Raw genomic sequence first — 25,238 nt, forward strand, 5'->3', positions numbered from 1 at the left:
CACGTGGCCGAAGGCCGCGCCGTCCCAGGACCGCAGCGGTCTGCGCGGTGATGGGAAGAAGCATGCGCAGCGCTAAGGCAGCCGCGGGAAAGCCCCTCCCTACAGGGGTCGCTGGCGGACAGCGCTCCCAGCGCGGTCCGTGTCACGCAGCGAGGCACTGTCTGATGGTTCAGTGAGCGGATGGCGGCATTTTCACCATTACCCGAGGATGTCACCTTAACTGTTTAGCCTGAAAGGCGTCCTGACCACACTCACACTCGGGGAGATGTGGTGACTGGAGGCGGGGAGTGGGGGGCGACCCTGGCAGGGTCACTGTGCCGCGATGGGTGAGCAAGGTGCCACCTCGGGAGCTGCAGAATAAGCAGCGCCGGGACGGCCGCCGAGTCGAGCGTCTGGAGGCAGATCCTCGGCGCGTTCCGGGCTGAGACGCCGGGGCGAGAGGCACAGCCTGGGAGGGCGGTGGGGCCGCAGTCGGCGGCCGGGTGGGCAGAGGGCGGGGGACCTGCCTCCCTCGCGGGCAGCTGGGGCAGGGCTGGTGGCTTCTCACGGTACCCCGGGCCTAAATCCTGTGCCAGGAGGCACATCTGCTTTTGGCAGGAATTCTCAGAGGCAGTTGGATGGATCTGAGAAGGAAAACTCAGGAGCATGCAAAATCAGCAGGGTAGACATCTCCAGAACAGGAAGGAAAACCCTCCGAAATACTCCTGCCCGTGGGAGTGGGGCCATGAGTCTATTCCCCCCGCCCGTTCCCCGTTTCCGCGTCACAGCTGCACGGGAGGTGCTGGTCAGTCCAGGATACGCCTGAGGCTGTGGCCACGCCTGGTTCCTCTAGCCAGGGACCCCAGTCCTCTGCTGAGGGCCGCACCTTCTCTAAAGACACAAGAGCAAATGTACAAACGTACTTCACCAGTGACCGAACCCCTTCTCTAATACTTGGAATCTAACGGCCCCCCACCAATTCTGTGGATGTCAACAGCTTGACTGAACTTTGCCTTGAGTTTCAGTGACCGTGTTCTGACCATTCTGGGAACACCACATTAAGTAATACGCAGTTCCCACATGGCTGAGGATTTGCTGAAAATGAGACAAACCGTTTATACCGCCTTAACCGTCAGGGGCAAAAAACAGAGGAAGTCTTCCTTGCCTGGGTCAGACCCTCCCCACCCAGCCGGCTGGTATCACTGCTGTTATCACCCAGCTCAGGTTTCAGTCCATCCAGCAGCAATGGACTTGGCCACCCTGGCCTTTTTAAAAGCTAATTCTATTATGTTTAGAAAAGGCTTTCCGAAGAAACTTTATGAAGGCTGTCAAAATTCACTGGCAGATTAAATAGCAGAGATGTCCTCACAGCCGAATGCATGCATTCACTTAGGACACAGGAAGCACACGGGGTTGAGGGAGGCCTAAATATCTCTAAGCGAAGGCATGCTGACGTCATCTCTGGCATTTGTCTTTCTTCCTGCAGAGGTAAATAGTCTCACAGGATGAGTAAGGGCAAAGTAGGTATAACTGTCATAAAGTTTTATAATGTCTGTTTACAGAAAGCTCATTTTAGTATGTGTGTGTTTTAATATATATATGTGTGTATGTATAACACATTTATTATACACACACATATATAGGTACACACATATCTATATTATATGCACATATGCAAACACATACACACCCACACATATCCATACACATCTTTCACCTTGCTTAAATTTCCAGGTATATATGGATCTATCTACCTATCCATCCAAACCATCCATCTATCCATCCATCCATCCATCCATCACTTAACAAAAGGAAGGACAGGGACCATCAGGATTGATAACTCCCTGTTGCTTTCAGGGACAGAATCGCCCGGGGGGACGTTTGGCCCCCTGCCGGACGCGGCTCCGGCTCGGGCAGACCTCTCCCCGACCCCGGCAGGTAGTCAGAACAGCACCTGCACCCCAGCAAGCTCACGTTCACCTTCGCAGCCCCAAGGAGAAGGGGCGTGGACAGGTTCAGCCTGCTGGGCTCGGGAAGATCCGGTATGTGGTACCGACAGGCACGGGGCCAGTGGGGACAGTGAGGAGCCTCCTGGAAGGGCTGCAGGGAGGACATCAGCCCTGGGCGGGCGGGGGCTGGGCTGCCCCAGGGAGGAAGGCCGCCCCAGGGAGGAAGGCTGCCCCAGGGAGGAAGGCCGCCAGAGCCACAAACAGCCTCTGCTTCGCAGGTGGCCACAGCGGTCGCTGCTGAGGTCCTGCCAGGGGCTGCCTCACATTCTTGCAAATTCAGAATTCTCCCGGTAATCAGACCTGTAATCAGGGGACCTAATGAGATGTCTCTTCCTCCTTTGAGGTGCTAACACTGAGAGGAAGAAATGGGGTCCGCTATTCTGAAGCCAAACACAGAGCATATTTTAAAAATTGTGATGGAAAGCAAACCACTACAAGGTAATAGCTACTTATTTAAGATGAGTTTGAGGACAACCTTTAAGTGAAGAAGCAAATGCATCTCACTGTGATGTGAGAACTGTCAGCGTCCAAAGCAGTCACTAAGAACATCTTAAAAGCAACAGAATTAAAAACACACAAAAGGTCAAAAAAGAACTTCAATGCACTTAAAATCTTATTTGCCTAACTTTCGAGATTCATTGGTCAACAGGTTCTGGTTGTAGAATATGACAATCCACATAGATTAAATGAACTATGTGAAATAGTTCATTTGCCTCAGGGTATAAGATACTTAAAAATCGAATGTGGTTAAAAAAATATATATATATAAATCTTCAAACAAAAGCCTTTCTTAAAAATAAAAACAAAAGACAGAATAATCCTGAGCATGACTCTAAGGAATGGTTCTACAGTAGAATGCAGCGGCTGTTTTTAAAGAAGGCCACCGCCCCTAAGCCAGGGGTCTCTCTCAGAAGACGGCGGGCCCCGGCGGCTCACCTGCAGGATGGACACGGTCTGGGAGAAATGGTGTTGCTCCATGGTGGACGTGGAGTAGAGCGCGGCCAGCGGGTGGTCGAACTTCTGCAGGTAGCTATTGCTGAAGCCGCGGTGGTCCAGGTCATGGCACAGACATGCGATGAGCAGGCCTTTGCGCTTAAGAAACAACACAGCACACAGACGTTCAAAACAGAGCAACGGGACTCTCACGCTGACTTCTGTCACTGACGCAGCCCACATCCTCACCAACATCGGAAATGCCAGATAGTCTAGCCTCCTTTTTAACCACTGTTTTCTGCGGCTGACTCTGACAGCCAAATTACTATTGAGGTTTCCTGCTGAGCTCTTGGGACAAAGTGTTTGAGTGGGGGCAAATTAAAGCAAGGGTTCCAAAGAAGGACAGATACAGCAAATCTGCAAAAGGAGAGGGCAGTTTCCGTTCTTCATTCAAAAATCTATTCATCACTAAATTCTAGCGATGGTATGGTTATCGTGAATGAGGACTGTAACAAGGAAATCATAAAGCATGGGGCAGGCAGTTCCCTTTCTCCGCAGGGTCACGTGTCCTGGAGTTGGAGCTTTCACAGCGGCCGCTGGGGCCCATGGAGAGAGGACAGTGTGGCCACTGGGAAGGTCTGCCTGGGAGCGGCACGGCTGGGAGCTCCGGTCCCCGAGCTCGGGGCTGGGTGGCCAAGGAAGGGCTGGACATCAGGGCATGAACAGACAGGGGTCCCCATGTCCTCTCTGCGTGTGTCACCAGCTCCAAGTCTGTAGAGGCTGCAAATCAGTGGAACATCACAACGTCCCTGTCCTCTTGTGTGGGAGAAGGTCGGATGAGTGTTTATGTTTTAACTGCATTTAATGTTCTGGGCTCTTAGGGGTATAGGATAAGTCCCCATTATCTAGGGCATGATAGCAAGAGAACAATTCGCCTTATCTACATCCTTTCAGAGGAGCAGGAAATGGCAACCCACTCCAGTATTCTTGCCTGGGAAAATCCCATGGACAGAGGAGACTGGTGGGCACAGTCCACGGGGTCACAAAGAGCCGGACACGACTGAGCGACTAAGCTCACATCCTTTCAGAAGAGTCGGCTTTACCAGGGAAGACAGACCACAAAAACCAGTGTTTCCTTGAGGGACATTTTGGTGACCCTGGAATTTCCGTTTCTATGTTTCTTATGCAAAACGATAGGAAAAAATGCTTGGATGTTGTGATTTACAACTGTGCTTCTCATGAATTTAGGAACCAAAGCTCGTCCTGGAATAACAGGGCACCTAATTATATCACGCGTGGGCGGCAGACACGGAGCTGAAATCCACCCGGCTCTCTGGCGCGGGGCAGAGGGAGGCGCGCATGCGCACCTCGAGGTCGGTGAAGAGCCCGTGGTTGCTCTGCAGAATGGCGTACATGCAGTGCGCCACCGTCACCGCGTGCTTCCAGTTGTGGTAAGGGACCCGGCGGTAGTTCTTCTTCACGGACATGATGAAACGACACAGCTTCTCCAGCTCGAAGCTGTGTGGAAGAGACACTGTCAGGACAGAAGCTGGTAAAGAAACAGCGCGTTCCCGGAGACAGCGCCGGCCTGGACACACAGGTCTGTGCCGGAGCACACCTGGCCCGGGAGATGTCCGAGGTGCTGAGAGAGCCTCGTTCACCAGCTGCCTGACAGTCCTCCAGCCGGCGAGGAGGGAGGGCTCCTTACCGGCTTCCTCCCGGACACTGTAACGGGCCCACCAGCGAGCAGACCCCAGAACCTGCTTGCCTTCCCTACCATCAGCTCCCATCACCGCTTCCTGAAAGGTCAAGCATCTCCTGCATCCCACAGGGTCAACAGACGGCAACATTCCATCACCCTGCTCAAGGGTGTTTTGAGATAGTTTTTTTTTCCAAAAAAGCGCATTCACATTCACAAACTGCAAACATGCACACCATAAGAATTTTCTAGATGAGTGGCTGTCCTTTGAAAAGGAATCCAAATTACTGTGGTACACTCAAATTATTAACTGGCTGTGGCAAATGATCACATTCAAACACTTAACAGTACAAGAAAGACTATGACGCATGCTCCTATTCTACAGTGTGGTAATAGATTTTGTATTTTTTTTTTTAATGTACTTAGACTTCTTTAGAGTCCCACCAACTCTCTCAGTGGATATGAGGCAGCTTAAGACAAAAGCATATCAATATGAAACAGGGCTCCGGAAATACCAGAGGTGAGAGTTCAGAAAACCTCCGAATATTAATATGCATAACCTTTATGTTTCTCTACTGAAAATTTCCAGATAGTCCCTGAAGTATAAGGTATGTCATTACGAGAGTTTCAACTGGTCAAACTCTCAACTGCTATCTAAGAAATAAGTTAGGTATCTTGTGCTCATTCTTTTGGAACAATAATTTATAAAAGTTGCTGATGGAAATAAGAGAAAACAGAATTCAATGGAAAGGAGAGATAATTTAGCTCTAGAGAAGCTAAGAGCCTCTATAAGCCACTCAATGACTAGTGAAAAAAAGAAAAAGAAAATGATTTCTTGCATTTTAACTATGTGTTTAAGCTATATTAAAAAAAAGAAACAGACAAATATAAGGGCATGCAGTTCCGCTAGGACAGGGCTCAAAAGAAGGGCGATGTAGAAGGAAAGGGCAATGGAACTTCACTCCAAACAAAGGACGCCACTCTGAATTGGGAGCCCTGGTTCCTTCACGCTTGCTTTAACTGACATATTAAGGGTTAAAGGTGAAAGGTGATGCTAAATGTATGTGTTTGTTCCAAGACACCCACAGAATCAATATGCGATTACTTATCTCAGCTACACCTCCATTCTCATCATCACCTGGTCAGAACTGGTCATGAACCAAGGGAATCTAAGAAGGCTGCACGCTCTCTAATGATCTTAGCCTTTTTTTAAAATTCAAGTGTTTAGAGAAAACAATTTGTGGCATGTTTTAACTATCAACCAAGAACGCGGCGAGGCATCTAGGCGGTCTCACGTACCAGGCTGTCCCACAGGATCGGTGGATCATGTACACGAAAATTCCAGGCCACATGTTTTCAAAGGGGCCGACGTCAAAGTGGAACCTGGAATAAACAGAAAGCACAGCTCATGAGGAAATGCAGCGAACTAGGACAAAGATACAAATAAAGCAAGCAACTTTTATGTCTATGAAGAAACTAAAAAGTAATACTGGGAGTTCAGCCCCCTGCCTTCTCCCCTTCTCAGTCACATCTCTGTCATAATCAAATGTTTCCAGGAGGACATTCCACCCATCCCCTCAGGAACTTAGTCCAAGATTTAAGCCACTGCTTAAGTCTAGGTTACAAAGGAATATTGTCATCATTATCAGAGCAATGAAAAGGACAACATAATGATGCTCTTAATACTACACACTCATTAATGCTACACATACACAATTCATAGATAAGGGGAGATCTTATCTGAAATTCTTTTAGAGCTGAAAATCCATCTATTTCCCATTTTAATCCAGAGAAAACATTTATAAATATTAACACTCAAAGCTATTACCTATTTTCATATGCTAATTTAGTTGTGGATATTTAACCCAAATAAGCAGAATGCTCAAGTATTAAACCATTTTTCGTTAGGTGCAACACTTCTGACACCAAACGTGTCAGTTTTCCACACCAAGCAGTTCTCCAGTTCTCTGCAGATACCCACTGATTTCCTAGGATTCAACCACATTCTAACACTACCTGGAGTTGAGGCAGACCTCAGCTCAGGGGCTGGGGCCCACAGACTGCCCCCACCTCATACGCCCATCACAAGTCAAGGCCACCCGCCCTTCTAATCCATCGGCCGTTCCCACAAGCCCCTCCATGAGGGAGATAATGTGCTAGAATAGCTTCAGAACTCAGAGGAACACTTGAGCTAGACTTCTGGCTTATCCTTGGGACACAGCTTGAGAACGGCCAAGAGGAAGAGGTGCCCAGGGCAAGGGAGTGGGGCGGGCCGTGCAGCTCTGGCCTCTCTGGGGGCACCCCCTTGCCAGCACCTGACGTGCTCCCCAGTCTAGAAACTGTCGGGACCGACCCCTCAGTTAGGGTTTTCTGGAGCTTCCAGAACTCGGGTACAGGTGATGAAGTCCTTGCTCACTGGTAGCCTGCCCCCTAGTCTCTCTCCCGGGAAAGGAGTCCATGGGCGGGGCTGAGCTTCCAGCCCTCCAATCACAGGCAACGAGCCAGCCCTCTTAATATGAATAACAAAAGATACCTCTCTCACCCAAATCACTCAGGAAATTTTAAGGGTCAAAGGAGCTCTGTGCCAGGAACTAGCTACAAAGACCACAGTCATGTGTTTCTTATTCTATGACAATATATGTGTGTATTAGTTATGCAGTCGTGTCTGACTCTTTGTGATCCCGTGGACTGTAGCCCACCAGGCTCCTCTGTCCTGCGTGTCACAACATATACTCACTCTCTCTCTCTCTATATATATATATATATGCATACTGTGTAACACATACACTGTTAAAAGATAAACTCTGGCATATTATTTGAGCAAAAAGCCATTTAAACAGGGCAGCACCAACTTAAAGTGGTCAGGAGTGCTTTGCTGACAGAAGTCATGGAAACACCGCTATATAGACGGTGCCAAGAAAAGAAATCATCTGATTGGCTCCAGCTAAAGCCTAGCTGGCTGTTCAGAACTGGTGTTCTTAGGATTTCCAACTCGTGACCCTGAGGCATTTACAGGCTTAGATTCCCATTTGTTTACTAGGCCGGCAGGGCATTAAACGCACAGCGATCTAACTACCTCCTCGTTTAATGAACAACACGCTTTGTCTTATTTTAAACAACTGTCAGCTCTGGATCACTTTTGGAGATTTTTTCATGTTGTTATTAACATACAGCATTGGCTTACGCTTTTGATGGGCAGTCCCACCACAGTAACAAATGTATTAGCGTAGGATTAGAAGCGAAGCGTGGATGATAAACCGTGTATTACTGAAGTCTCAAATTTAACTGGCAAACTTAAAACTATACAGAAATGAAACCTTTCAGTTACCTGAGATTAAATGCCATTTTGAAAAGCAAATATTTCATAAAGTATGTAAACATGGAAAGCTAACATTTAGGTTGGCTCATTTCAAACTGGCGTTCAGACTAGTTTTTCTAAAGATAAAGAGAGCCGGCCCTTCCTGGCTTTGAAGGGGGAAATGGTAAGGCCAGAGACCACAGGTGGAACACAATATTTATGACTCTAGTTCTGGAAGCCCTTTCACTCTCAGCTCAGTCGGGCGGGAACTGTGGCCGAGGAAGCCGACGGGCAGGACGCTCACAGCTCGATCTCTTTGCACAGCCGGCCGGGCAGGCTGAAGTGCATGAGGCCTTGCCACTCCTCCGCGGTGCAGATGCTGTGGTAGGACAGCTTCTCCATGGTGACCCTGTAGATGCACTCCGAGTGCCGGATCCTGTGGTACATCTGGAAGGCGGAGCCAACACAGAAAATGTAAACTAAAGCATGTGTGGTTCGTCATTACAGTGCAGAGGCTGCTATTAAAAAAAAAAAAAAAAAATCACAGCTGCACCTGGATTCACTATTACTCGTCCTTACCTACTATTACTGCATGTTACTATCCATTAACTACCATCTCTATCAGTTCAGTTCCGTTCAGTCGCTCAGTCATGTCCGACTCTGTGACTCCATGGACTGCAGCACACCAGGCCTCCCTGTCCATCACCAACTCCCGGAGCTTGCTCAAACTCTTGTCCATCGAGTCGGTGACGCCATCCAACCATCTCAACCTCTGTTGTCCCCTTCTCCTGCCTTCAATCTTTCCCAATCTTTCCCACCATTGTTATATATTTCCATATATACCGAAGAAACCCACACATGTGACTCTGAAGATACAAATATTTTCTAAAGAAGTTATATCTCCATTTTAAAAGACTTCTTAAATTTTGTAAGAAGTTTTTTTTTTTTTTTGGGTCAGATGGCCAGCCATTGTATCTAGGTGGAGAGATTACCTGGTACCTTATTCTTGGACACCCAGCCTTGGTGGGAAATAAACATCTGATGTTCATAAGCCCCCTAAGTCCACGGTATTTTGTTATAGCAGCACAAACAGACTAAGATTCAAACACCTAAATTTGAGACATCAGTTGACTTTTTTTCCATGTCTCCTTTTAAAAATATTTAGCTTAACTCTTGGTGATCTCAAAGTCCTCTAGTCCAGGGAGTATGAAAATATTTTGATTGTAAAAGTTCTTTCTTGGTAAAATAAGTTTATAGATGTACATGTAATAGATGTATGCCATTCAGAAATTACACACTGTGCTAATATATTGTTTGTATTATAAATGAAAATACAATCAAAATTTTAAAAGATAAAAAGTACATATGTTTAAAATATTTAATTTTATTTACTTAGCATGACTTTTGCTCACACTAAACAATTATATATTTTAAAATGAAGCACTATAACGGTATGTCACCAATTGTCAAGGTTTTCTCCTTATTACTTGGTGAGATGGTGGTGTTTAATATAACACAGAAACAGTGGTACTGGTGGAGTAAATATGCCGAAAAGTGCGTGAGTGCGTGGTCTGCTAAGTCGCTCAGTCGTGTCTGACTCTTTGCGACACTGTGGACGGTCGCCCTCCAGGCCCCTCTGTCCATGCTATTCTCCAGGCAAGACACTGGAGTGGGCTGCCATGCCCTGCTGTAGGGGGTCGTCCCTACCCCGGAATCGAACCCGCTTCCCTTCCATTTCCTGCCTTGGCAGGCAGGCAGGTTCCTTACCAGTAGCACCACCTACTGGAGAAAAATATGACAAAAAGTTCAGTTCAGTCGCTCAGTCCTGTCCGACTCTTTGTGACCCCATGGCAGCACGCCAGGCTTCCCCGTCCATCACCAACTCCCAGAGCTTGTTCAAGCTCGTGTCTGTTGAGTTGGTGATGCCAAAAAGTATGTGGAGTCAAATAGAATAAATGTAGTACTGTCTGTTCTTACACATCACACTCATAGTTTTGCTCGCTGATCACTAATATCTTTAACTGAAATTCAGATGAATTTCCATTTCCCCTGATGTAAATCAGTTATTTTTGCAAATTAAGCAGCTGCATCTTTATATATTGTCAATCAGGTTCAAAACCAGCAACAATCAGTGAAATTCATTATACAGCAGATTTTAATAAGTTAAAAGCTGTGTGACAAAATAATATTTTAAAAAAATTCAACTTTTGAAGACAGAGAGGGAAAAGGAATCACAAAACAGATGGAACAAACAAAACAAATAACAAGATTATGGATGTATACCTAAGCACAAGACATGCCTGGTCTAAATAACCTCATTAAAAGAAAAGGTTATCTGACTGAGCACGAAGCAAAACCCCAACTCACACTGTCTACAAGAAAGAACCCTACTTTAAATAAAACAAAGACTCAGATAGGGTCTTCCCTTGTGGCTCAGCTGGTAAAGAATCCGCCTTCAATGCAGGAGACCTGAGTTTGATCTCTGGGCTGGGAAGATCCCCTAGAGAAGGAAAAGGCTACCCACTCCAGTATTCTGGCCTAGAGAATTCCATGGACTGTATAATTCATGGGGTTTCAAAGAGTTGGACACGACTGAGCAAATTTCACACTTCACAGGCTAAGAGTAAAAGGCTGGAAATTTGTAAAACTCAGCAGTGGCCACAGGACTGGAAAAGGTCAGTTTTCATCCCAATTCCAAAATGCCAAAGAATGTTCAAATTACTGTATAATTGCTCTAATTTCACATGCTAGCAAGATTATGCTTAAAATCCTTCAAACTAGACTTCAGCAGTACGTGAACTGAGAACTTCCAGATGTTCAAGCTAGATTTATAAAAGGCAGAGGGACCAGAGATCAAATTGCCAACACCCATTGGATCATAGAAAAAGAAAGATAGTTCCAGACACATCTACTTCTGGCTCATTCAGTTCAGTTCAGTTCAGTCACTCAGTCGTGTCCGACTCTCTGTGACCCCATGGACTGCAGCACACCAGGCCTCCATGTCCATCACCAAATCCTGGAGCTTGCTCAAACTCATGTCCATCGAGTCGGTGATGCCATCCAACCATCTCATCCTCTGTCGTCCCCTTGTCCTCCTGCCTTCAATCTTTCCCAGCATCAGGGTCTTTTCAAATGAGTCAGTTCTTCACATCAGGTGGTCAAACTATTGGAGTTTCAGCTTCAACATCAGTCCCTCCAATGAATATTCAGGACTGATTTCCTTTAGGATAGACTGGTTGGATCTCCTTGCAGTCCAAGGGACTCTCAAGAGTCTTCTCCAACACCACAGTTCAAAAGCATCAATTCTTTGGTGCTCAGCTTTCTTTATAGTCCAACTCTCACATCCATACATGACCACTGGAAAAACCATAGCTTTGACTAGACAGACTTGTATTGGCAAAGTAATGTCTCTGCTTTTTAAAATGCTATCTAGGTTGGTCATAGCTTTTCTTCCAAGGAGTAAGTGTCTTTTAATTTCATGGCTGCAGTCACCATCTGCAGTGATTTTGGAGTGCCCAAAAATAAAGTCTACCACTGTTTCCACTGTATCCCCATCTATTTGCCATAAAGTAATGGGACCGGATGCCATGATCTTATTTTTCTGAATGTTAGCTTTAAGCCAACTTTTTCACTCTCCTCTTTCACTTTCATCAAGAGGTTCTTTAGTTCTTTGCTTTCTGCCATAAGGATGATGTCATCTGCACATCGGAGGTTACTGATATTTCTCCCAGCAATCTTGATTCCAGCTTGTCCTTCTTCCAGCCCAGCATTTCTCATGATGTACTCTGCATATAAGTTAAATAAGTAGGGTGACAATATACAGCCTTGACGTACTCCTTTTCCTACTTGGAACCAGTCTGTTGTTCCATGTCCAGTTCTAACTGTTGCTTCCTGACCTGCATACAGGTTTCTCAAGAGGCAGGTCAGGTGGTCTGGTATTCCCATCTCTTTCAGAATTTTCCACAGTCTATTGTGATCCACTCAGTCAAAGGCTTTGGCATAGTCAAGAAAGCAGAAATAGATGTTTTTCTGGAACTCTCTTGCTTTTTCGAAGATCCAGTGGATGTTGGCAATTTGATCTCTGGTTCCTCTGCCTTTTCTAAGTCCAGCTTGAGCATCTGGAAGTTCTTGATTCACGTACTGTTGAAGCCGGGCTTGGAGAATTTTGAAGATTACTTTACTAGTGTGTGAGATGAGTGCAATTGTGCAGTAGTTTGAGCATTCTTTGGCATTGCCTTTCTTTGGGATTGGAATGAAAACTGCCCTTTTCCAGTCTTGTGGCCACTGCTGAGTTTTCCAAATTTGCTGGCATATTGAGTGCAGCACTTTCACAGCATCATCTTTCAGGATTTGAAATAGCTCAGCTGGAATTCCATCACCTCCACTAGCTTTGTTCATAGTGATGCTTCCTAAGGCCCACTTGACTTCATATTCTGGTTCATTAACTACCCTAAATACTTTGACTGTGTAGATCACAACAACTGGAAAATTCTTAAAGAGATGAGAATACCAGACCACCTGACTTGTCTCCTGAAAAACCTGTATGCAGGACAAGAAACAACAGTTAGAACTGGACATGGAACAATGGACTGGTTCCAAATTGGACTGGTTCCAAATTCAAGGCTGTATATTGTCACCTTGTTTATTTAACTTAGATGCAGAGTACATCATGCAAAATGCTGGGCTGGATGAATCACAAGCTGGAATCAAGACCACGGAGAGAAATATCAACAACCTCATATATGCAGATAACACCACTTTAATGGCAGAAAGTGAAGAGGAACTAAAGAGCTTCTTGATGAAGGTGAAAGAGCTGGATTAAAACTCAGCATTCAAAAAACAAAGATCATGGCATCTGGTCCCATCACTTCATGGCAAATGGATGGGGAAAAAGTGGAAATAGTGACAGACTTTATTTTTCTTGGGCTCCAAAAGTCACTATGGACAGTGACTGCGGCCATGAAATTAAAAGACGATTGCTCCTTAGAAGAAAAGCCATGACAAACCTAGGCAGCATATTACAAAGCAGAGACATTACTTTGCTGACAAAGGTCTGTATAGTCAAAGCTATGGTTTTCCTAATAGTCATGTATGGATGTAACAGTTGGACCACAAAGATGGCTGAACACCAAAGAATTGATGCTTTCAAAATGTGGTACTAGAGAAAACTTTTGAGAGTCCTTTGGACAGCAGTGATATCAAAGCAGTCAATCCTAAAGTAAATCAACCCTGAATATTCATTGAAAGGACTGAGGCTTAAGCTGAAGCTTCAATATTTTGGCCACCTGATGCGAAGAGCTGACTCACTGGAAAAGACTCCGATGCTTGGAAAGATTGAGGGCAAGAGGAGAAGAGGGTAACAGAGGATGGGATGGTTGGATGGCATCACTGACTCAATGGACATGAGTCTGGGCAAATTCCAGGAGATAGTAAAGAACAGGGAAGCCTGGCAAGCTGCAGTCCATGGGATCACGAAGAGTTGGACATGACTTAGGGACTGAACAACAATAACAAAAGATTGGAAAAGTTATTTAACATTTAATACCAGTCTAGAGAAAATGGGAATGCTCTAAATTCCAGATACCTAATAAAGTAGATTTCAGAGTAAACATTATTACCAAGGAGATCATTTCAGTGATAAAGGGGTTGGGCCATCAGGAGAATGAATACATATGGTCAGTTGGTTTTCAACAAAAGTACAAGGCAAGACATCAGAGAAAGAAGAGTCTACACCCCTCAGGGAGCTGACCAACTGGGCACTTGGATGCAAAACAAACAAGTAAATGTTGATCCGCATCTTATACCATATGCAACAACTTACTCAAATCAACCACAGACTTAAATGTAAAACCTGTAAAACTTCTAGAAGACAACACAGAAAATCGTCGTCACCTTAGGTCAGATAAATATTTCTTTGATACAATGCAGACATCATGATCACAAAAAGAAAAAAATAATGCTAGACTTCTTCAAAATTAAGAACCATTCTTAACTGGAGGAATCAATCTGCCTGACTTCAGACTATATTACAAAGCTACAGTCATCAAAACAGTATGGTACTGGCACAGAGACAGAAATATAGATCAATGGAACAAAACAGAAAGCCCAGAGATAAATCCATGAACCTATGGACACCTTATCTTTGAAAAAGGAGGCAAGAATATACAATGGAGAAAAGACAATCTCTTTAACAAGTGGTGCTGGGAAAACTGGTCAACCACTTGTAAAAGAGTGAAACTAGAACAGTTTCTAACACCATACACAAAAATAAACTCAAAATAGATTAAAAATCTAAACATAAGACCAGAAACTATAAAACTCCTAAAGGAAAACATAGGCAAAACACTCTCCAACATAAATCACAGCAGGATCCTCTATGACCCACCTTCCAGAATATTGGAAATAAAAGCAAAAATAAACAAATGGGACCTAATTAAACTGAAAAGCTTTTGCACAATGAAGGAAACTATAAGTAAGGTGAAAAGACAGCCTTCAGAATGGGAGAGAATAATTGCAGTCGAAACAACTGACAAAGAATTAATCTCAAAAATATACAAGCAGCTCCTGCAGCTCAATTCCAGAAAAATAAATGACCCAATCAAAAAATGAGCCAAAGAGCTAAACAGACATTTCTCCGAAGAAGACACACACATGGCTAACAAACACATGAAAAGATGCTCAACATCACTCATTATCAGAGAAATGCAAATCAAAACCACAATGAGGTAACATCTCATGCCGGTCAGAAAGGCTGCTATCCAAAAGTCTACAAACAATAGATGCTGGAGAGGGTGTGGAGAAAAGGGAACCCTCTTACACTTAAGAAGCCTATCATACAGAGTGAAGTAAGTCAGAAAGAAAAACACCAATACAGTATATTAACACATATATATGGAATTTAGAAAGATGGTAACAATGACCCTGTATGCGAGACAGTGAAAGAGACACAGGTGCATAGAACAGTCTTTTGGACTCTGTGGGAGAACGCAAGGGTGGGATGATTTGGGAGAATGGCATTGCAACATGTATATTATTATATGTGAAACAGATCGTCAGTCCATGTTCAATGCATGAGACAGGGTGCTCAGGTCTGGTGCCCTGGGATGACCCAGAAGGATGGGATGGGGAGGGAGGTGGGAGGAGGTTCAGGATGGGGAACACATGTACACCCATGGCTGATTTGTGTCAATGTATGGCAAAAACCACCACAATATTGTAATTAGTTTCTAATTAAAATAAATAATTTACAAAAAAAAAATTGTTCTTAAGAAAAAAATGTTGAGAGAAAGACAAGCCAAACACTGGGAGCAAATATTTGCAAATAAGTAATCTGACAGATGACTTGCGTCTAGAATATATAAAAGAACTGTCAAAACTCAGTAATAAAAACCAGAAATCACAAACAATAGGCAAATGATTTGAGCAGACACTTCACCAAAGAAGACATAGAGATGCAAATGTGTAGAGACTGGAACACTCCCAGTGATGCTGGGAATATTGGAAGTCGGTTGGTTTGGCAGTTTCTTAAACATCCCCCCACCACAAAACCCCACCAGTCTAGGCATTTACTCAGGAGAAATGGAAGCACATGCCCACACACAGACTTGGACAGCTTTATTTCCAACAGCCAAAAGCGAAATAACTCAAATTTCCATCAACAGGTGGCTAAACAAACAGCTCATAATGTATCCATACATTATGATACATACATATCTCTCAGTAATAGAGAATGAACTATTTACACACGCAGTGTCATGGATGAATCTCAAAATAATTGTGCTAAGGAAAAGAAGTCAGACAGAAAGAAACACAGATTTTGTGATTCCAGTCATATAAAACAGTTCTAGAAAATTCAAAGTAAGTTACAGGAAGTACAATAGTGGTTGCCTGAAACGGGGTGATGAAGATGGGGAGGATTGCGTGGGAGGGGTCACAGAGACTCCTGGGGGTGATGGACATACCAGTCATCAGGGGTGTGTGTGTGTGTGTGTGTGTGTGTGTGTGTGTGTGTACAGTTGTCAGACTGCACACTCTAGACACATGCAGTTCATTGTATATTTATAAGCCTCAGTAAACTTTTTTTAAAAAAATGCTTGCTCCTAGTCTTTGTAAAGGTACGTGGTAATTTGTGTATGTGACACATAAATTTCAGCAAAAAGTCACATGATGATGATGGAAAATAACTGTTTTCAAAGTACTCTCTTCGTGGTATGAGTTTATCTGGAAAAGCAATTATCTTCTTATTCGGCCTTAATGTTTCTGGCAATTTGAAAGTTCAGATTAAATGTTCATTTCTTTGAATATGTCTTATAAGTAACAAAATACTGTCAATTTGTCATCAGAAAAAGATTAGCAATTTGGAATTGTTATCTTTTTGTGAAAGAAATATGTGTAAATAAACAATGAATTCAACAACCATTCCAAGTGTTTTGCCGCAAGTAGCAAAGCCTTCGTAGCACAAGGGAAATGAGTGGACACTGCAAAGCTGTCCTCCTGACATGGTTGAGGAAAAGCTGGATCAGGCTTAAAAGTGCAGGCTGGACACCACTGTCTGCTCTTCTTCCTTGTAGGATAGAGGGCCCCGTCACAGGAGACCACACCCTGGACCAGACACAGCCGCCTGACGGATGAACCGGGTGAAAGCTCCATCCGTGTATGCACAATCAAGGAAATGGACTTTCCCTAACAGCACTCCCTGAAAGAAGGTCTCACGTTCTCCTCCCAACCCTCAGAGGACCGTCACATCCCTTCCGCTCGAGATGATACTGTAGGTTCTGGCAGGAGGGCGAACGATCAACGGGGTTTACGCGGTAGTTACTGTGAGTCAGTACCGCCTGCTTATCCAGTGCAGTCCCGGGCGGACGGTGCTCGTAAAAGTAACTCTATGAGGCAGCAAAGCAAAATTGCTACCACCGTCATTAACACCAGTGAGCACTTACTAGGTGGCAAGCAGCCTGTCAAGTGCTCTGTATACACTACTTTTGTCATCCTCACAAAATACTCTAATTTTCATCATTTATAAGCTTATGACCTCTGCTGAGAATAAGTTACATTTTTATTTGTCATTATGTATAATTTTAATAAGTTTATATTGTTTGTAAACATCTAATCTATTAATTTTAATTTATTTTTTAATTTTGTAATCAATGTAAGGAAGTAAAACTTTAACTTTACAGCAAAAAAAGAATTAGTTTTGGCGAATTTTATAGCTACTTGAGTCCCTGTTTTCTAAATGACCTTCAATATGAAGAGTAGAAAATAATATATTATTAATAAATGATTACACTTTATTCACCCCACTGCACTCTGTTAATGAAGATAGAACACCATGTTGTGTGTTGACTTTGTACAAATTATTTGTCTGTGACAGCTGAGTAGTTAATTTGGGCTCACTGTCCAGACAGAAGAGACAGCTAGGAGAGGAGGCTGCCATTGATTTGCATGGGGTATTACTCTAAGACACGAGGATGTGGAAAAGGCACAAAAGGCAGAAAAATGACGACCTGGAGACAGGAATATAACCTAGCTTGTGTCCACCACGTGGGAAGAATACGACCACGCATAGTCTTATGAAACGGCGCCCCTACTTACTGACTCTCTGCACAGACACGGGGGTGTGCGGGGGATGCCCCGCCGTTATTCACATTCACAGGAGGCCTGGACTCACTTAAAGGCACCCCAGCTAAGAACCAGACTCCAGCTCATCTCCCTGGGCCGAACCTCCTCTCCTGCATTGACCAGCTGTGCGCCTTTAGGCAAGTGACTTGAGTTCTCTGCGCCCCAGGTCTCCCAGGTGCAGACTGGACAGTGCAGCGCCCGAGTCGGGAAGGACGCGAGGCTCCCGTGGGGTCTCACACGTCAGGAACAGAACAAACTCGGGCAAGGGGCCGGCAGGCTCCCGGGGCTGTCGGCGATGACCACCTCCTCCAGCACGGCGGCCCGCCGCTGGGCCCCGAGGGCTCAGCCTGCTGAAGAACTCGAGTTTCAGGGCTGTGTGTGTGTGTCCCACCTGCTGAGGACGGGCGCTGGCTCCCGGCTCTGCCCTCAGGATGCCCCTCGGGCGCGCCTGTCCGAGCGCGAGTCCGCACTCCACAGGAGCCGGGAAGCGCTACGCGTCAGGCCCCTTCTTGGTTAGACAGCTGGCTTTACCAGCTCAGCGCTGGCTGCAGGCAATCCATAGGTGCAAGTGGCTCAACTCCTGCTGTTACAAACTGGATGCGCTTTCTCCTTTAGTCAATTCACACGCCCAACCTAACTGACGAAATATCTGCTTAAGTACAGACTTTCAGTGTGATGTCTGTCAGTAGCATTAAATGAAGTCATTATTGAAGTTAATCTAGCCCCCTAAATAAACCTAAAATGAAAGACACGGTCCACACCGGTGTGGACAGGAAGCCTTGTGCTCTGTAGGCAGTAGCATGAAATCGGGCTACAGGGGCGAGGGCAACGCCAGGCCCAGCGAGGCTGGCCCCGTGCCCTGCGCGGGACCAGGGGCCCGGCTGTGGCCGCAGAGAGGAGTTCCTGGGCTGAGGACCCTGCAGAGAGACAAAGTTACCTGGCTCTCCCCCAGGGGAAGCAATTCCAGACGGATCTGAGTAAGTAAGTAAAACTCAAGTAAGTGAAGGAATGGAAGAGTGAAGACATCCAGGAGGGAAGAGACCAACACGGGGAAAAAATCAACAGACTGACGTCCCCACTAAGAACCGAGCTGATAAAAAAGAATCGAGCGGCTAAAAATACACTGTCGAAAAAATACAGCATCTGACGCGTGGCTTCCTCTGCCTGCGTGGCTATTCCAGTTTATGGAGACCACGGTTCCAAGATGCAGAGAAATGATGTTTTCTCCCTTGACTGACTCTGAGACGGAAGTGTTCACAACGCTGTCTTTCTTGCGGGCGGGTGAGGGCAGTGCTCCGAGGACTCCGGGGCCACGTCCAAAGCCGGCCAGCCGGCCACACACGCGCTGCAGGACCTTCCCCGTTACTGCACCCACGTATCTGTTCTCTCTCACAGCAAGTGGAGCTAATCACAGCCTCACTCGGGATTGTTGTGGGACTAACGAAGGAACCGGGATCCAGATCTAGAGGTCTATGATCTGACATCCTCCCTGAAGAAGGCTCTGACAGGAAACTCTTGCAAAGAAACCAATTGCTGGCTTACAGACACGGACACACAGTGGGCGCTCTCTGCGTTTTCTTTTTTCTTTAGGAGGATGCTTGCCTCAACAAAGCCAGTGTTACTGTAGAGAAGGGCAGTACAGTTGGCCTCCCCTCTGCATTGGAGCAGAAACAACTCCAGGACCAGCTGCTCCCCAGACGGGAAGGCGCGTGGAGAGAGCGGGGCGGGGGTGGGGGGTGCGCCTGAGCTGCGGGGCCAGAGGCTGTCATGCTTTCTGAGTTTGGAGGCACTGTCCCAAACAATGCAGTGTTTATAGGGTCTCATGGGGAGAAGATGCACTGCAGTTTAAAAAGTGGCAATTAACTCCACACAGAGAGCTGAGGCTGCCTCGCCTGGATTTCAACGCACTCCTTCAGGTAACAGCCAGGCCTGGGTCTGCTCGATCTAAGAGCGGTTTACTCCCAGAGCCCGCCACCAGGAGCTGACTTTCTATGAAACTGTGGCGCATACACTATCTGTCATGGCAGGAGAGCAGAAATAGTTCTGGTGAGTTTCAAAGTGTTTATAAAAAGTCAGTTTCACTATAAACGAACTCCACTAACTTTGCCCCAACATTAAAATAGAATACATGTCAACTTATTCATGGTTTTTCAGAAGGAGTATCATTTTTCTTGTTTCACTTTAGCATTCGGGTTGGTATAATTGTTTGATCGTGGCTGAGTCCGTGTTTCTGATGCAACAATCAGTGTTAAGAAGAGCTTTGAAAACACCCTGGGCAAGCGTCTCAACAGCACAGCTGAATCGGCTTCATAGTGCCCACCCTGGGACGGACACAGTAATTCCTCAAGGGATGCACAGAAACATGGATGGATTTTAAGAAGATCAAGTTCCACTGCCTTAATTTTCACATGGACTCTTACCTAAAAATGATCTTTTCCCACCTCTCATTTCAAATCATGCCTTTCTCAAGTATCACTAGTACGAAAATCTCTTAAATCCTGGTGTCAATAAGATGTAAAAGTGGTTTCTAAAGCTTTCATAACGTACTGAAGGTGGACCTAAATAAATTTGAATCTGATAGATCATTAAAAACAATTTTTGATGACAGGATTGTCATGCTCTTTGGCCTCTTGGCTCATGTGGAGTTCAGATTAAGAGCAATTGCTATAATAAAACTCTTCCTGTTCCCCTCGACTCAAGATGAAAGCAACTCTTATGGCTTCCCAAAAAGTAAAGATGATAAGTACAAATAAACTTGATGATGAAACAGGGGGAGACACATTCTCAGGGAGCAATATCCCAAAGATGGAGACGAAATAGCTGGAGGGAATTCTGTGGAGTTAGGAGGAAGTTCTGATATGCAGAGAGAGACAGAGAGAGAGAAAGCAAAGAAAATCCAGGCTTATGTGTAAACTTCCTTCTGAAATAGTGACAACAGGGGGAAAGGATGTTTCAGTGGAGAAACCAGGCAGACACCTCTTTCCCAGAGCCTGCCCGCAGCGGGCACCGTGAACACACAGTATGCTGAGATGTTCCTGCGGAAATGTGACCTCGACAGAGCCATGAGGAAACACCAGACAAAATCAAAATAGAAACACCCTACAAGATAAACTGTCCATACACTTCAAAAGGGCTTCCCCGATAGCTCAGTTGGTAAAGAATCCATCTGCAATGCAGGAGACCCCGGTTCGATTCCTGGGTTGGGAAGATCTGCTGGAAAAGGCATAGGCTACCCACTCCGGTATTCTTGGGTTTCCCTGGTGGCTCAGCTGGTAAAGAATCTGCTTGCAATACGGGAGACCTGGGTTTAACCCCTAGGTTGGGAAGATCCCCTGGAGAAGGGAAAGGCCACCCACTCCAGTATTCTGGCCTGGAGAATTCCACGGACTGTATAGTTCATGGGGTTGCAAAGAGTAGGACATGACTAAGCGATTTTCACTTTCACTATACACTTCAAAATGCCTAGGACACAGAATAAGGAATGATTCTAGGTTGAATGCTAAAAAAAAAAACAAAAAAAAAAACACGTTAATCACTCAGTTGTGTCTGACTCTTTGCGATACCATGGACTGTAGCCTGCCTGGCTCCTCTGTCCATGGAATCCTCCAGGCACAATATTAGAGTGGGTGGCCATTTCTTTCTCCAGAGAATCTTCCCTACCCAGGGCTTGAACCTGGGTCTCCTGCATTGCAAGCAGATTCTTTACCAACAGAGCCCCTGGGGAAGCCCCAAGGAAGGAGACGAAAGAGGTCTACAGACTTCACTAGGGTGGCCCTAATCCAATGAGCTATGCTCTTATAAGAAGACGAGATTAGAACAGAAGATCACGGAGAAAAGACCACTGGAGACGCAAGAAGGCAGGAGGCCACAGGCCTAGAAGAGAGGCCTCTGAAGAAACCAAACTGCCAGGACTTGGATCTTTAAATTCCAGCTGTCAGAACCACAGAAACATAATCTTCTGTTGTTTAAGTCACCCAGTCAGTGGTATTTGTCACAAACTGACTCATTGGAAAAGACCCTGATGGTGGGAGAGATTGAAGGCAGGAGGAGGAGGAGACAACAGAGGATGAGATGGTTGGATGGCATCACCGACTCGATGGACATGAGTTTAAGCAACTTCTGGGAGTTGGTGATGGACGGGGAGGCCTGCATGCTGCAGTCCATGGGGTCACCAAGAGTCGGACATGGCTGAGCGACTGAACTGACCTGAACTGAATGTGTGTACCCAGTTGCTCAGCTGTGTCTGACGCTGCAACCCCATGGACTGTAGCCCTCCAGGCTCCTCTGCCCATGAAATTTTTCAGGCAAGAATACTGGAGCAGGTTGCTACTTCCTACTCCAGAGGATCTTCCCGACCCAGCAATCAAACCCTCGTCTCTTGCATCTCCTGCATGGGCAGGTGGGTTCTTTACTACTGTGCCACCTGGGAGGTCCATGGCAGGTCAAAATTAATTTTTAACACTCCTCACGTATGTTTGTTTTAGACTATTATAATTTAAAAAAAATTTAAGTATAACATATATTAGAATAAACTTTTGTGGGGTAACAGAAACACATGTTCAAAGAGAGAAAAGAATGATACCAAGTTTTTCAGTGGTAAGGTACCTGATGCTGGGAGGGATTGGGGGCAGGAGGAGAAGGGGACGACAGAGGATAAGATCGTTGGATGGCATCACCGACTCAACGGACATGGGTTTGGGTAGACTCCGGGAGTTGGTGATGGACAGGGAGGCCTGGCGTGCTATGGTTCATGGGGTCGCAAAGAGTTGGACACGACTGAGCGACTGAACTGATCTGAAAGAGCTTCTCATTCTGTTTGTAAGTGGACTATGCTAAGTTGCTTCAGCTGTGAACACCTCTTTGCGATCCCATGGACTATAGCCTCCAAGGGTCTTCTGTGCCTGGGATTCTCCAAGCAAGAACACTGGAGTGGGTTGCCATGCCCTCCTCCAGGGAAGTGGACCATTAATAGGTGTCAAGTTATTCTAATACCTAGATTCCATTGACTATATTTAAAAATTTTAAAAGTCAATATTTAGAATATAGTGCAAATTATATTTCCTGAAACTTTTAAACTAAACAGCTGTGTTCTGTCAATATCTTTACTGATGAGGAGATACACTGGTATAAAAAAATGTCTGAAGTTAGAAGTATTTGACGCTGCGCCAGCCTGTCTCCGATGGGCCGGGCAACAGTACCGCCCCCGAGAGAGGGCACAGGATGCGGGAAGGACTAACTGCATTGCACACAGTCACCCCTCATCACCAGACTGTTATCTTTTGCTGTTTTGTTCCGAGTCTTCTCTGCTCTTTCCATCACTTACATGGTTGCTCCTATGGATTTCCCAAAAGACACATTTCTCTGAATTACTAAGGTGACAATTCCCATGCATGTTGATTTGGCTTTATAAAAGGTTAATAAAATGTTCTCCAAGTTCAGAATTCCAGGAATGTCACTAAAGGACTACTAGAGTTCATAGAATACTAAGCGTTTAACTCATTTAAAATGTAAAAGAAAGATGGTACATTCAGCTCTTTTAAAGTGAGACTTCATAAAACAAATGGAACCTCTTCTTACTGTTCAGTACACAGAGCCAGGCTGTTGTGAAGATTAAATGAATACACGGCATCAGGCGGCTCATTGATAAGGAATCTGCCTGCCAGTGCAGCAGATACAAGTTCGAATCCTGGGCAGAGAGGATCCCCTGGAGGAGGGCATGGCAACCCACTCCAGTGTTCTTGCCTGGAGAATCCCATGGACAGAGGAGCCTGGTGGGTTGCAGTCCAAAGGGTCACAAAGAGTCGGACACAACTGGAGCGACTTAGCACACTTGCACTCAGCACCTGCCGAACATGATGAGCAGCTGCCTCCCTTTTCCTCGCAGAGGAAACTTCCCTGCGTGGTGGTAAGACTCGAGTCTCGAGTTATTACTCTCTCTTCTTTTTGGCGCAAGAGTCTCAAGCGCAGTACGAACAACAACCTCTAAGGGTTTGGATAACCTCCTCTACACCAGCGGATTACATCTATCATCACATCGGTAGTTATCAGGAAAGGTAAACCTTACACGTTCACCTCATTTTTCTTTTTATCAAATTTACACCTTGAAATAAATGCAAAAATCAGGCTGGTTTTTTCTCCTTTTTTCCTTTCAAGGAATTTTAAGGTATTTCCTAAGATACGCATAACCAGGACTCACTCTTTTGGCTTTATAAAGGAAATGGAGGGGAAAAAAAAAAAACTTTCAAAGTTTATAGAATTTAATACCGAGTAGTAAAAAGGCCGTGACTTACATTGGCACAGTGTAAGGCTAAAGCACAGAAGACGGCAAACATCTTGAAGTTGTTCTCGTCCGTCTTGGAGAAGGCGCTGCCGCTGAGCTTGTTGACCATCTGCACCACGCCGATGACGCTGCCCCGGCTGACGATCGGCATGCACAGGATGTTCCGGGTCGTGTAGCCCGTGTACAGGTCCACCTCTCTGCGGCCGCGGCGGCGGCAACACGGCAGCACAAGAGACAGCAGGCGGGAGAGAGGAGAGCGCGCCGTCACACACTCAGCCCAGGCCCGCTCCGCCCGCAGCCAACTGCAACGGAACTGTTAGCGTCTCAACGCAAAGACACGCAAGTGGTTTTTAATAAAACCTTTCTGAAAATATTCTAACCCAGTTCTGCGCTCAAGAGAGTTTTTCAGAATGGTCTCCAGGAGATGTTCGGCTTCTCTTTGGTTCTAAAGCATCCCACATCACAAAGTACACGCAAGCTGCGGACTTGGAGGAAAAGTCTGATACGTTTGGTAAAAGGACCTGCTTGTTTGCACCTGGCCAGGTTTATGACAGCCATAAACTTGCTGAACAAACTTAGATGGGACTTCTCACCGTAACAGTTTGGAGCAGGGGTCAGCCGTCTAGACTGTGTACAAACCAGCGCCCTCCAGTTTTGTAAACAATATAAACGGGACACAACCACACCGTTCCCTGATGGATTCCCACTGCCCTACAGCAGAGCTGACACAGATGCTGTGGCCGACAAAGCCAAAAATACTTATTGTCTGGTCCTTCAAAGAAGAGATTTGCTGACTCCTGATTTAGGGGAAACAGTTTCAAAACAGTTTTTGAAAATAGGAGTCCTTCCATAGGAGCAACTGTACAACTAAAGGCGATGAGTTAGGTGGTAACCTCCTCTGATCGGTGTCTTTCACTTAGGGCAACAATTCTGAGATTCACCCGTGTTGCATCTACCAGCAGTTCAGCCCTTTTGTTTGCTGAGTATATTCTATGGTGTGGATACCTGTGTGCACGTTCAGTTGCTCAGCCATATCCGACTCTTTGTGACCTCATGGATTATAACCCTCCAGGCTCCTCTGTTCATGGGATTTCCCAGGCAAGAATACTGGAGTGGATACCCATTCGCTTCTCCAGGGAATCTTTCTGACCCAAGGATCAAGCCTTCGTCTCCTGCATTGACAGGCAGATTCTTTACCACTGAGCCACTGCAGAAGCTCATGGTATGGATACATCACATTTTATTTATCTCTTCACCAGTTAATGAACATTATTTGTTAATTGCCAGTTTGGGGCAATTATGAATAATGCAGCCTTCAAGATTTGTCTACAAATCTTTGTGTGGACAGGTGCTGTTTTTCCTGGAGTGTTACCCAGCAGTGGAGCTGAACGAGGGCTATAATTGTGTGCCGAACTTTATAAG

The 25,238-nt window shown here is 45.5% G+C and overlaps 1 protein-coding gene across 2 annotated transcripts in view; it reads right to left on the reverse strand.

The window, feature by feature from the left end:
* The window catches only part of PDE10A (phosphodiesterase 10A), a 337,901-nt gene that overhangs the window by 25,965 nt on the left and 286,698 nt on the right, over positions 1–25,238 (reverse strand). For both annotated transcript variants that reach the window (XM_043456798.1, XM_043456797.1), the window contains 5 exons: positions 23,827–24,013; positions 8,223–8,365; positions 5,920–6,003; positions 4,289–4,439; positions 2,925–3,080 (listed from right to left, as the gene is read on the reverse strand). In XM_043456798.1, coding sequence (XP_043312733.1) covers positions 2,925–3,080; positions 4,289–4,439; positions 5,920–6,003; positions 8,223–8,365; positions 23,827–24,013 — 721 coding nt within the window. The remainder of the gene's footprint in view (positions 1–2,924; positions 3,081–4,288; positions 4,440–5,919; positions 6,004–8,222; positions 8,366–23,826; positions 24,014–25,238) is intronic.

Source organism: Cervus canadensis, chromosome 33 (assembly GCF_019320065.1).
Source record: "Cervus canadensis isolate Bull #8, Minnesota chromosome 33, ASM1932006v1, whole genome shotgun sequence".
Taxonomy (NCBI): Eukaryota; Metazoa; Chordata; class Mammalia; order Artiodactyla; family Cervidae; genus Cervus; species Cervus canadensis.